This window comes from Hemitrygon akajei, chromosome 5 (genome assembly GCF_048418815.1).
Source record: "Hemitrygon akajei chromosome 5, sHemAka1.3, whole genome shotgun sequence".
Classification (NCBI taxonomy): Eukaryota; Metazoa; Chordata; class Chondrichthyes; order Myliobatiformes; family Dasyatidae; genus Hemitrygon; species Hemitrygon akajei.
The window spans coordinates 115175330-115187438 of record NC_133128.1 but is presented as its reverse complement, the minus strand read 5'-3'; the positions used below and the strand labels follow the sequence as shown (position 1 = coordinate 115187438).

The 12109-nt window shown below is 46.2% G+C and overlaps 1 protein-coding gene across 3 annotated transcripts in view; it reads left to right on the top strand.

Moving 5' to 3' along the window:
• znf142 (zinc finger protein 142) overlaps positions 1-11515 on the top strand; it is a 58244-nt gene extending 46729 nt beyond the window's left edge. For all 3 annotated transcript variants that reach the window (XM_073046249.1, XM_073046247.1, XM_073046248.1), the window contains 2 exons: positions 6836-6941; positions 10381-11515. In XM_073046249.1, the coding sequence (XP_072902350.1) occupies positions 6836-6941; positions 10381-10868 (594 nt within the window). In that variant the 3' untranslated portion in view covers positions 10869-11515. The remainder of the gene's footprint in view (positions 1-6835; positions 6942-10380) is intronic.
• The last annotated feature ends 594 nt before the right edge of the window (positions 11516-12109 follow it).

The window sequence follows — 12109 nt, the reverse complement described above, 5'->3', positions numbered from 1 at the left end:
ACGGATTGGGAGAAGGGGTAAAGAGGTGGCAGATGGAATATAGTGTAGGGAAGTGTATGGTTATGCACTTTGGTAGAAGAAATAAAAGCGTAGACTATTTTCTAAAGTAGGAGAGATTTTAAAAATCAGAGGTGCAAAGGGACTTCATTTCGAGAGGACTAGAATATAAAAAGCAAGGATGTAATATTGAGGCTTGATAAGGCATTGTTTAGACTGCATCTGGAGTGTTGTGAGCAGTTTTGGGCCCCTTATCTGAGAAAAGATGTGCTGGCAGTGAAGAGGGTCCACAGGAGGTTCATGGGAATGAAAGCTTTAATTTGATAACTCTGGGTCTATATGCACTGGAGTTTAGAAGAATAACCTATCAAATACTGAAAGGCCTAGATACAGTGGATGTTTCCTATAGTAGGGGGGTCTAGGACCAGAGGGTGCACCCTCAGAATGTTTAAAACAGACAGCCAGAGGGTCGTGAATCTGGAATTCATGTCAAAGATGGCTGTGGAGGCTAAGTCAATGGGTCTATTTAAAACAGAGGTTGTTCATTAGACAGGAATGAACAGGTAAGGAGGCAGGAGAATATGGGTTGAGAGAGAGAATAAATCAGCCATGTTGGAATAGCAGAGCAAACTCAATAGGCTGAACGGCTTAATTCCGCTCCTATATCTCATGGTCTTATAAGCTGTTCCTAAGGTGTTGAGAGTGGGTCTTCAGGCTCTTGTATCTTCTCCCTGATGGTAGTAATGGGAAGAGGGCAAGTCCTGGTTGGCGAGGGTCCTTAATGATGGGTGTTGTCTTCTTGAGGCATCGTGTTTTGAAGTTGTCCTCGATGGTGGGGAAGCTGGCTGAGTCTACAACCCTCGGCAGTTTCTTTTGATCCTGTGTTTGGGATATGGACTGAATGTCTGATGGTTTAATTAGGATTGGGATATGGACCAAACACAGGGATAGCCAGGTGGTACGTGGTTGGCATGGACTCGTTGGGCTGACGGGCCTGTATCTGTGCTCTAACTCTCTGGGACTCTATGATGTAAAACTGAGGCATCAACAGCCTCCCCCAGCAGCATTTTTCCCTGCCTTTAAGTGCCTTTGAACAGTGAAATTTAGATATAATCAACTAATTTAAAATTATTAATAATGAATGCATTTTATATAAGTTTAAACTTTGGACTATGGAAGGAATTAAAATAAGTGAGGTCACTGTGAATGCACTGACTGTAGCTGGTGTAAAGCTGAGGGGCCAGGTGGGAAGTGCATCTGGTCCTTGACTTGACATGCCCAGAGGTGGTATGAGAAGCTCACCACTGCCCTCCAGCTCACTCTCTCCGTCCTTAGTGCAGCACACAGGCAGGAGATCTGGACCCTACTGATGCAGACTGTAGCCAGCTGACAGTCCCCCGTAGACCTACGGTGTGCGATCCATCCCAAACAGGAGCACTTGATGGCACTGGGCTTGTACTCATTGGAGTTTGGAGGAATTGGGAGGGGTGGGTTTCATTGAAATCTAACGAATATTGAAAGTCCTTGATAGAGTGGATATAGAGAGGATGTCTCCTATGGTGGGTGACTCTAGGACTAGAGGGCACAGCCTCAGAGTAGAAAGACATACATTTAGAACAAATGAGGAGAAATTTCATTAGCCAGAGGGCAGTGTGTCTTGTGAAATTCATTTCCACATACATCTGTGGAGGCCAAGGCTTGAGTAGATTTAAAGTGATGTTGATATGTTTTTGATTAGTTAGGGTGTGTAAGGTTACAGGAAAAAGCAGAATGGATTGAGAGTGATAACGAATCAGCTGTGATGGAATGGTGGCGCAGACTTGATGGGCTGAATGGCCTAATTCTGCACCTGTGTCTTAGATCTAATGTCCTGGCAGTAAATCTGCTCAATTTCACTTTTTACTGTGCCTCCAATCCGTTAATCATCTGCTTGTCCTTCAGATTTGATGACTCACTTTTTACTCCAATAATCTCATTTGATCAATTTATGACCAGACAATGATTAACTCCCTCCTGTCAATGATTCCTTGATACGCAACGCTCAGCTAAAAACTTAGGTGCCAAAGGTGGCTGCTTGGTTAATCCGGGGTAGGGATTGTAATCCAACCTATTGGATTTTAGGAAAAGCCTGCTCCATTTTACACCGGACAGCAAGCCTTAGAAATATGCCAGCACAGAACAGTACAGACTCTTCAGCCCATGATGTTGTGCTGACCCTTTAAACCACTCCGAGTTCAATCTACTGCTTCCCTCCTGCATAGTTCTCTATACTTCATTTTATTCAGAGATACAATATGGAACAGGCCCTTCTGACCCAGTGAGCAACTTGTGTGACCCTAGCCTAATCACAGGACAATTTACAATGACCAATTAACCCACCAACCAGTACTCCGTAGACTTAGGGAGGAAACCAGAGCACCCGGAGGAAACCCATATGGTTCAGGGTGAGAACATACAAACTCATTACAGAAGGTGCCGAATTGAACTGTGAATTTTGATGCCCCAAGTCATAACAGCATCGCGTTAACCACTACGTTACCGTGGCACCTTGTCCACGTGCCTGAACAGTATTCCGGGTTGAAACCGCTTATCGGGACTAAGTATACTAAGGAATAGGCAGTATAGAGAGGTGTAAGGAAAGAGTAAAGCAAGAGCTGGTCTGAGATAGATGGGTCCAGATGAAGGGGGTGATGGGCAGATGGGGGGGGGGGGGGGGGGTGTTGTGGAGAGTGAAGAAAGGGTGCCAGAAACTTAGAGGTGATATGAAACTTAAAACACTACAGGTCCTTTGGCCCATGATGCTATAAGAACATAAGATATAGGAGCAGAATTTGGCCCATCGAGTTTGCTCCACCCTTTCATCACGGCTGATCCATTTTCCCTCTCAGCCACAATCTTTGCCTTCTCCCCGTATCCAGTGTTTTAACCTCCAAGATCAATCTAACGCTTCCCTCCCACATAACTCTCCATTTTTCTTTCACCCATTTGCCTATTTTAAATGTCTTTTAAATGTCCTTAATGTATCTACATCTACTGCCTCTCCTGGCAGTGTGTTCCATGCACCCATCGCCCTCTGTTTGTTTTAAAAAACACCTATCTCTGACTTCCCCCCTATATTTCCCTCCGATCACCTTAAAAGTATGCCCTCTCTTGTTAGCTATTTCCTCCTGGGGAAAAAGGTGCCGGCTGTCCTCATCATATTGCATACCTTGTCACATCTCATCCTCCTTCACTCCAAAGAGAAAAGCCCTAGCTCACTCAACCTTCCACAACGAAAAAGTCATGTTTTTGTAACACCTTTCACAAAGTTGTTATCTTAAAGCAATGTATGGGCTGGTCTTTGACCAACTCTGGCTATGGAAGCACAGGAGATTCAGGCTAACTGTTGTTGATCTCAAACAGCTACTGAATATTGAAATGCCTGGATAGAGTAGACATACATAGGATATTTCCATCAGTAGGACTAGAGGGCACATGCTTAGAATAAAGGGACATCCCTTTAATCCAGGGGCGGGGGCCTGCTCAGTACTGTAATAGCGCAACAATTTACAGTGCCAATGATAGCAAGATCAGGGTTTAATACCGCCGCTGTCTTTAAGGAGTTTGTAAGTTCTCCCATGACCGCAGGCATTTCCTCTGGGTGTATGTGGATATATCCAACATTTGAAAGAAGTTAGGGTTAGTGAGTTGCCTGCCAACACTTGTGGGCTGTTCCCCAGCACATCTTTGTACTCTGTTGGTCATTGATGCAAACAACACATTTCATTGTATGTATCGATATAAGTGACAAATAAACTAATCGTTATCTTTTTCATAGCCTTATGAATGATTTAGCTGTAGGCAAAACAGCGAACAGTCTTTTTCTGCTGAGGATGGGTGAGTCTAGAAAGGAAGGGCAAAGGACGAAATATTTAAGGGTGATCTGATGGGAAACATTTTTTCTCGGGGTGGTGCGAGTGTGCAACGAGCTGCCAGTGGAAGTGGTGGATGCAGGTTCGATTGCAACATTTAAGAGAAAGTTGGATAAGTGCATGGATATGACGAGTGTGGAGGTCTATAGTCCAGGTGCAGGTTGACAGGACTAAGCAAAATAACAGGTTTGGCATGGACTAGTACCCCAAGTGTTACACAAAGACAGATGTGTGCCCACCAGTACTGTGCCTCATTGTTTGTCAGGTGAAAAGCCATACTCAATGTTAACTGAAGGCAAGCTCCACAAAGCCAGCCCATGAACACAATCTATCACTGAGTTCAGGAGCTTCATTTGAGATCCTAACCATAACCACTGGCATTCCTGCACCATGATGAGTGGCTGGTTTATTCTTAACCTTGAGGCTTTGATTAGAAAGGGTATCAAAAATTATGGAAAGAAGGCTAGAGAATAGGGTTGAGATGGATAATAAATCAGCCATGATCTAATGGTGGAACAGACTCGATGGGCCAAATGGCCTAATTCTGCTGCTATATCTAGTCTGATGTTGGTGGTACTTGTTATCTAAACTCTCTGCCTTTCAGTGCCAAATGCAGATTCACCTGGTGGAGAGAAAAACATAGAACATAGAATAGTACAGCACAGTACAGGCCCTTCGGCCCACAATGTTGTGCCAACCCTTAAACCCTGCCTCCCATATAACCCTCCACCTTAAATTCCTCCATATACCTGTCTAGTAGTCTCTTAAATTTCACTAGTGTATCTGCCTCCACCACTGACTCAGGCAGTGCATTCCACGCACCAACCACTCTCTGAGTAAAAAACCTTCCTCTAATATCCCCCTTGAACTTCCCACCTCTTACCTTAAAGCCATGTCCTCTTGTACTGAGCAGTGGTGCCCTGGGGAAGAGGCACTGGCTGTCCACTCTGTCTATTCCTCTTAATATCTTGTACACCTCTATCATGTCTCCTCTCATCCTCCTTCTCTCCAAAGAGTAAAGCCCTAGCTCCCTTAATCTCTGATCATAATGCATACTCTCTAAACCAGGCAGCATCCTGGTAAATCTCTTCTGTACCCTTTCCAATGCTTCCACATCCATCCTATAGTGAGGCGACCAGAACTGGACACAGTACTCCAAGTGTGACCTAACCAGAGTTTTATAGAGCTGCATCATTACCTCACGACTCTTAAACTCTATCCCTCAACTTATGAAAGCTAACACCCCATAAGCCTTCTTAATTACCCTATCTACCTGTGAGACAATTTTCAGGGATCTGTGGACATGTACCCCCAGATCCCTCTGCTCGTCCACACTACCAAGTATCCTGCCATTTACTTTGTACTCTGCCTTGGGAGTTTGTCCTTCCAAAGTGTACCACCTCACACTTCTCTGGGTTGAACTCCATCTGCCACTTCTCAGCCCACTTCTGCATCCTATCAATGTCTCTCTGCAATCTTCGACAATCCTCTACACTATCCACAACACCACCAACCTTTGTGTTGTCTGCAAACTTGCCAACCCACCCTTCTACCCCCACATTCAGGTCGTTAATAAAAATCGTGAAAAGTAGGGGTCCCAGAACCGATCTTTGTGGGACCCCACTAGTCCAATCCGAATGTACTCCCTCCACCATGACCCTCTGCTTTCTGTGGGCAAGCCAGTTCTGAATCCACCTGGCCAAACTTCCCTGGATCCCTTGCCTTCTGACTTTCTGAATAAGCCTACCGTGTGGAACCTTGTCAAATGCCTTATTACGATCCTTACCCTGTTGACAATCTCCTCAGCTCTCACTTGAAGCTTTGTAAGACAGTAGTCAGACTGCATTTGGAGTACTGCGAGCAGATTTGGGCCCTTATGTAGAATTGGAGACAATCAGGAGGAGGTTCATGAGAATGATCCCAGGAATGAAAGGATTAAAATATGAGGAGTGTTTGATGACTCTGGGCTTGTACTCACTGGAGTTTAATGTATGGGGGGGGAAGGGTCTCATTGAAACTACTGAATATTGAGAGGCCTAGATAGAGCAGACGTGGGGAGGATATTTCCTATAGTGGGGGAGTCTAGGACCAGAGAGCACAACCTCAGAATAGAAGGATGTCGCTTCAGAACAGAGATGAGGAATTTCTTTAGCCAGAGAGTGGCAAATCTGCGGAATTCATTGCCACAGACAGCTGTGAAGTCCACGTCAATAGGTATATTTCAAGTTGGAGTTTAATTGTCATTGAGCCATACATATGAATAGTCAAACGAAACAGTGTTCCTCTGGAGCCAAGATGCAAAGCACAAAGCTGTGGTCACACACAGCACACAGTACGTATAATTATGATAGCAGAAAAATATAGTTACAAAAAACATTAAAAATAATGTAGCTGCAGTCAGTGGGTTTCATGGCCAATAGATTGTTGGTGCATTCTGGAACTACGTTTCTGCAAGAACAGCACACAGCGGCTGCTCATCTTACACAAGTGCAGCTGCAGATGAACGCAGTCTTCCACCAAGCGAACATTCAGGGGTGGCACCCCCGGGAAGGGCCAGCTGCCACCCAACAGGGAATCCGGCAGCACAAGCCTGCTTCCGCATCTCTTTCCATGTTGGCAGCAACAGGTGACCCTAAAATATGAATGAGGCCAATAAACCAGTGAGTCAGACTCGCGGAACTCTACCACCATCCAGCAGGGTCTTGTGATTGTTAACAAAAACGTCCCAGATCACCTGCAAGGCGGGGATTGATCAGTAAGGGCGTCAAAGGTAATGGGAAGGAAGCAGGAGAATGGGATTGAGAGGGATAATAGATCAACTGTAATAGAATAGCAGAGCAGACTCGATTGGCCAAATGGCCTGATTCTGCTCCTAAGTTTTATGGTCTTTTGTTGTTGCGGCTCATTAACTAAACTCTTCCTTTCAGTACCACATGCGGATTCACCAGGAAGAGAAGAAGTACCTGTGTCCAGAATGTGGCTATAAGTGCAAGTGGATAAACCAGCTCAAATACCACATGACCAAGCATACAGGTGAGGACTGGCCAAAGCACTCAGCATCCCACCACACTCAGGAGCTTATCACTTCTGCAAGTGGTCTTTTGCAGAAAAACTCTCTCCCTTCCTCAGGTGACTGTGAGGTAGAATGGAACATTATATCGCACACATTGAAAACCCATGTGGATGTTGCTAACCAGCTCCTCCAGTTGGAGGAGCCACACCTCATATTCTGTCTGGGTAGCCTCTAACCCAATGGCATGAACATCAGTATCTCTAACTTCTAGTAACTTCTCCCCTCCTCCTCTTCCTTCTCTCCCTCTTCCGTTTTCTATTCTGGATCCCCCTTACCCTTTCTATTGCCTCCTCTATATCTTTGATGAAGCCACACAGGTTGGAGCAACAACTCATTTCATTTGGGTAGCCTCCAGTGTGACGGTAAATTCTCCCCCCCCCCCCCCCCTCCTCTCTTTTCTACATTCTGCTTTCTGGTTCCTCCTCACCTCTTCTCCTCCCTTGCCTATCAACTTCCTCTGGTGCCCCTCCTTCCCTTTCTTCCCTGCTCCTCTCTGCTCTCCTATCAGATTCCTATACCTCTTTCACCTGTCACCTCCCAGCTTCTTACTTTATAGCCTCTCACCTGGTCTGACCTATCACATTTCCCATTCCAATATATCCATCCATGGCCTCCTCCTCCACTGCTGGGATAAGGCCACACGTAGGTTGGAGGAACAACACCTTGTATTCTGTTTGGGTAGCCTCCAACCTGATGGCATGAACATCGATTTCTCAACCTTTTGGTAATGCCTCCATTTCCCATCCCCTTGTCCCTCTCTCATGTTATCTCCTTGCCCACTCATCACCTCCCTCTGGTGCTCCACCTCCCCCCCTTTCTTCTTTCTTCCATGGCCTTCTGTAACTTTCACCAACCAACGTCCTAACTCTTTGCTTCATCCCTTCCCCTCCAAGTTTCACCTATCACCTGGCATTTCTGTCCCCTCCCCCCACCTTTCAAATCTACTCAGCTTCTTTTCTCCAGACCTGCCAAAGGGTTTCACCCAAAATGTCGACTGTACTTTTTCCCATAGATGCTGTCCAGCCTGCTGAGTTCCTCCAGCATTTTGTGTGTGTTGTTCTGGATTTTCAGCATCAGCAGATTTTCTCTTGTTTGTGATCTATCACCTGCCAGCTTGTACTCCTTGTCCCTTTACTTTCCAGTCCTGATGAATGAATTTGACCCAAAACATTGAATGTTTATTCCCCTCCATGGATGCTGCTGGCCTGCTGAGTTCCATCAGTGCTTTGTGTTTGTTCCTCTCCAGTCTCTCTCTCTCTCTCTCCCCCCTCATTCTCTCTCTCTCCCCCTCATTTTCTCTCTCTCTCTCTCTCTCCCTCTCTCTCTCTTTCCCCCTCCCTCCTTGAATACCAGATAAGGCTTCCAGTTTTAAAGGAATGCAAACAATGATATGAAAGTTTATAAGTCATCTGGTTATTATGTGTAAATGACTGTAATGTCACAGGTAGTAAGACTAATGCTGTAATTGAGTGCACGGCTTGGGCATAGTATTTATTAATCCTGTTGGTGTGGTCAGCATGGTTATTTAGTGTTATACAGCACAGAATCAGACCCTTCATCCCAAATCATCAATGCTGCCCATCTCAGCTAGTATGAACTTGCCTAGAAATTGTCATTGCTCCTGGTTACTTATACAGGATGTACTTGTTCCCTGTTAAAAGTGACCTTTTTGTCCTTGGTTAGAGTGTCTGGTTAACAGTGTTGCTCTAAGAACACTACAGCACAGTATTTTGTCCCACTATTTTGTGCCAACCTTTTAATCTATTCCATGATCAATGTAACCCTTCCCTCCTACGCAGCTCCATTTTCTTACGTGCATGTGCCAAAGAGTCTCTTAAATGTTTCTAATGTATCTGTCTCTTCTAAAATCCTTGGCAGTGCATTCCAGACATCATTCTGTGTTTAAAAAAAAAACGTACCTCTAACATTTCCCCTAAACTTTCCTCCACTCATCTTAAGATGATGCCAGCAACACACACAAAATGCTGGTGGAACACAGCAGGCCAGGCAGCATCTATAGAGAGAAGCACTGTCGACGTTTCGGGCCGAGACCCTTCATCAGGACTAAAGAAGGGTCTCGGGCAAAATGTCAACAGTGAGTCCTGACGAAGGGTCTCGGCCCGAAACGTCGACAGCGCTTCTCACTATAGATGCTGCCTGGCCTGCTGTGTTCCACCAGCACTTTGTGTGTGTTGCTTGAATTTCCAGCGTCTGCAGATTTCCTCGTGTTTAAGATGATGCCCTCTGGTTTTTGGCGGTTACTGCCCTGGGAGAAAGTCTCCAGCTGTCCACTCATGCTTCTCAGCTTGTATTACATGTCTACCAAGTCGCTGCTCATCCTTCTTCACTCCAAAGAGAAAAGCTCTGGCTTGCTCAACCTATCCTAAGAAATGCTCTCTAATCCAGGCAGCATCCTGGTAAATCTCCTCTGTGCCTTCTCTAAAGCTTCCACATCCTTCTTATAATGAGATGACCAGAAATGAACACAATAGTTTGTGTGTTCTGTCAGAGTTTTATAAAGCAGCGACATTACCTCAGTCCCCCAGGTAATGAAGGCCAACACTCCATATGTCTTACTGATGACCCTATCAAATTGCACGGCAACTTCAAAGGATCTGTGGACGTGAATTCCCAAGATCTCCCTGTTCCCAACATTGCCAAGAATCCTGCCATTAACCCTGTATTCTGCCTTCAAATTCGACCTTCCAGAGCGAAGCACTCACTTTTCTGGGTTGAACTCAATCTCCCAACTAATGAAGGCCAAAGCACCCTTTCGTAGGAATGACATCATGGGGCTGGAAAGAGTGCCAGGAAGATTTACAAAGCTGTTAACACAAACACAAGGTTTGGCAGTATTTCCAGAGGGGATGAACAGGTGAGACCCTTCGTCAGGACTGGAAAAGGAGGCAGAAGCCAGAATAAGAAGGTGGTGGGGAGGGGAAGGAGTACAAGCTGGCAAGTGATAGGTGAAGCCAGTTGAAGGGGAAGGTGGGTGAGTGGGGGAGAAGGGGATTAAAGTAAGAAGCGAAGAGGTGATGGTGGAAAGGTAAAGGAGGAATCTGATAGGGGAGGATAGTGGACCGTGGAGAAAGAGAAGGAGCAGGGGAGCTAGAGGGGAGATGAATGGCAGGTGAGAAGAGTAAGGGTGCAAGGACTCGAGGCCTGAGCAAAAGACCATAAGACATCCGAACAAATTAAGATATTCGATCCATCGAGTTTATTCCATCATTCCAAAATTTCCAAAGGGAGTATCTGGGACTTAATTTAGGGAAGTCAGGACCAATGAACGGTAAGGCTGGTTTCTATGCTGCATTCTCTGACTTTGAGCACCGTACTGCACGAGATTACGGTGGGTGCTGGATGGGTGTACTCTGCTAACCACCTTGTTGTTGCTTACAGGAGCCAAGCCCTACCGATGTGACCAATGCGATTATTGCACAAACCGGGCGGACGCACTGCGCACCCACAAGGAGACGCGTCACAAAGAGGCGCGCAGCTTCATCTGTGAGCAGTGCGGGAAGGGCTTCAAGACCCGCTTCCTCCTCAAGACCCACCTGAAGAAGCACAGTGAGGAAAAGCCCTACGTGTGCACTGTCTGCCGCCGGGGCTTCCGCTGGCAGGCTGGCCTCCGGCACCACTACCTCACCCACACCAACGAGCACCCCTTCTTCTGTCGCCACTGCAGTTACAAGGCCAAGCAGAAGTTCCAGGTGGTCAAGCACATCCAGCGGCACCACCCGCTCAAAGCCACCGATGACCTCAGCGAGGGGGTGGGCAAGGTGCCGATCACCCATGCCCTGGCTGCCCGTGACCTGGGCAGTGGGGACCCCCAGCCTACCCTCCCTCAGAATCCGGTGGGCGCTGACAGTCTGGTTGCGAGCTCGTGAACCCTTTGGGAGTGAAAACCACATATCAGGCCATCTCACACTGCCTGGTCTCTGCTGATATTCTCAAGAATGATGGTTTATCGCAAGGAGTGTGTGTGTGTGTACACGTGCTCTGCTTCAACCCTAAAGAAAGGCGACCAGTTTCATTGGAGGTATCTACTGAGACTCTGAATCTCACTGCACCGCCATAAACGACAAACCGAGCATCTCTGGCAACTCTGGGCATGTGCCTTTCAGCCGAGCACTTGCACTGCACCTTACTGAAATAGGGTTTTCTGACTTGTTCCCCCGCCCCCTCCCCATCACAGCACTGTGGAGCATGTCGCAAGGGGCTTCTGCATTAAAGGGAGGTCGTGACCCTCCCAAAGGGCAAGCAGCAAGGGAAGGAGACAAGATTGTACCTGTGTGGAGGGAAGATGGGATAACTGTCTGCTGGCTGAGTTTATTTCCTGTCCCACAGAGACTGCAGATGTTCACAGCTCCAGCCTCTGCTAAAATCCCCTTTTCCTATTGGAAATGTTGAGGGATTCCTGCATAATCAGCGTAATCCAGCAATTGATGTTGCAGCTATTCACAAGACTTTATGGTGAAGTTGGGAAATATTTAAACTCCAGGTGTTGAATAAAGGCAACAGAGGAACATAACAATTTTGCTGCCCAATTTTAACTGATTTCTTCAGTAGAAATTAATTCCCCACCCTGAGACCACCCCATCTTTCAATTTTCACCATGCAGTGGGACAAAATTTGGCAAGGGGGTGGGTATATGACGGATTAGGTTACTGAAGACAGGGTCTCTTGCAACAGAAGCTATTCCCTGTTAATGCTGAGTAGTTTTAGGGCAAGGATTCGGTTTCATTTTGACAGCTGAGCTGTTATTTACTTTTCTAATTATTATTCTATGTTCTGCTTCTTGTTGCTAGAAGATTTATATTGTTGAAGGCCAAGAGAGATAGTGTCTGAGTAACTGAACTTTAACATGGAACAGTATAGGCCCTTCAGCCTACAGATTTGTTTTAACCTACTCTGAGATCAATCCAACCCTCCTGCCTACATAAGCCTTCTACCATCCATGTGCCTGTCCAAGGGTTTCTGAAATGCCCCGTGATGTATCCTGCAAGGAGACATTGACAGGACACAGAGCTGGTCTGAGAAGTGGCAGGTGGAGTTCAACCTGGAAAATTGTGAAGTAATTCGTTTTGGAAGGTCGAATTTGAAGGCACAAGCAGAGTTAATGGCAGTA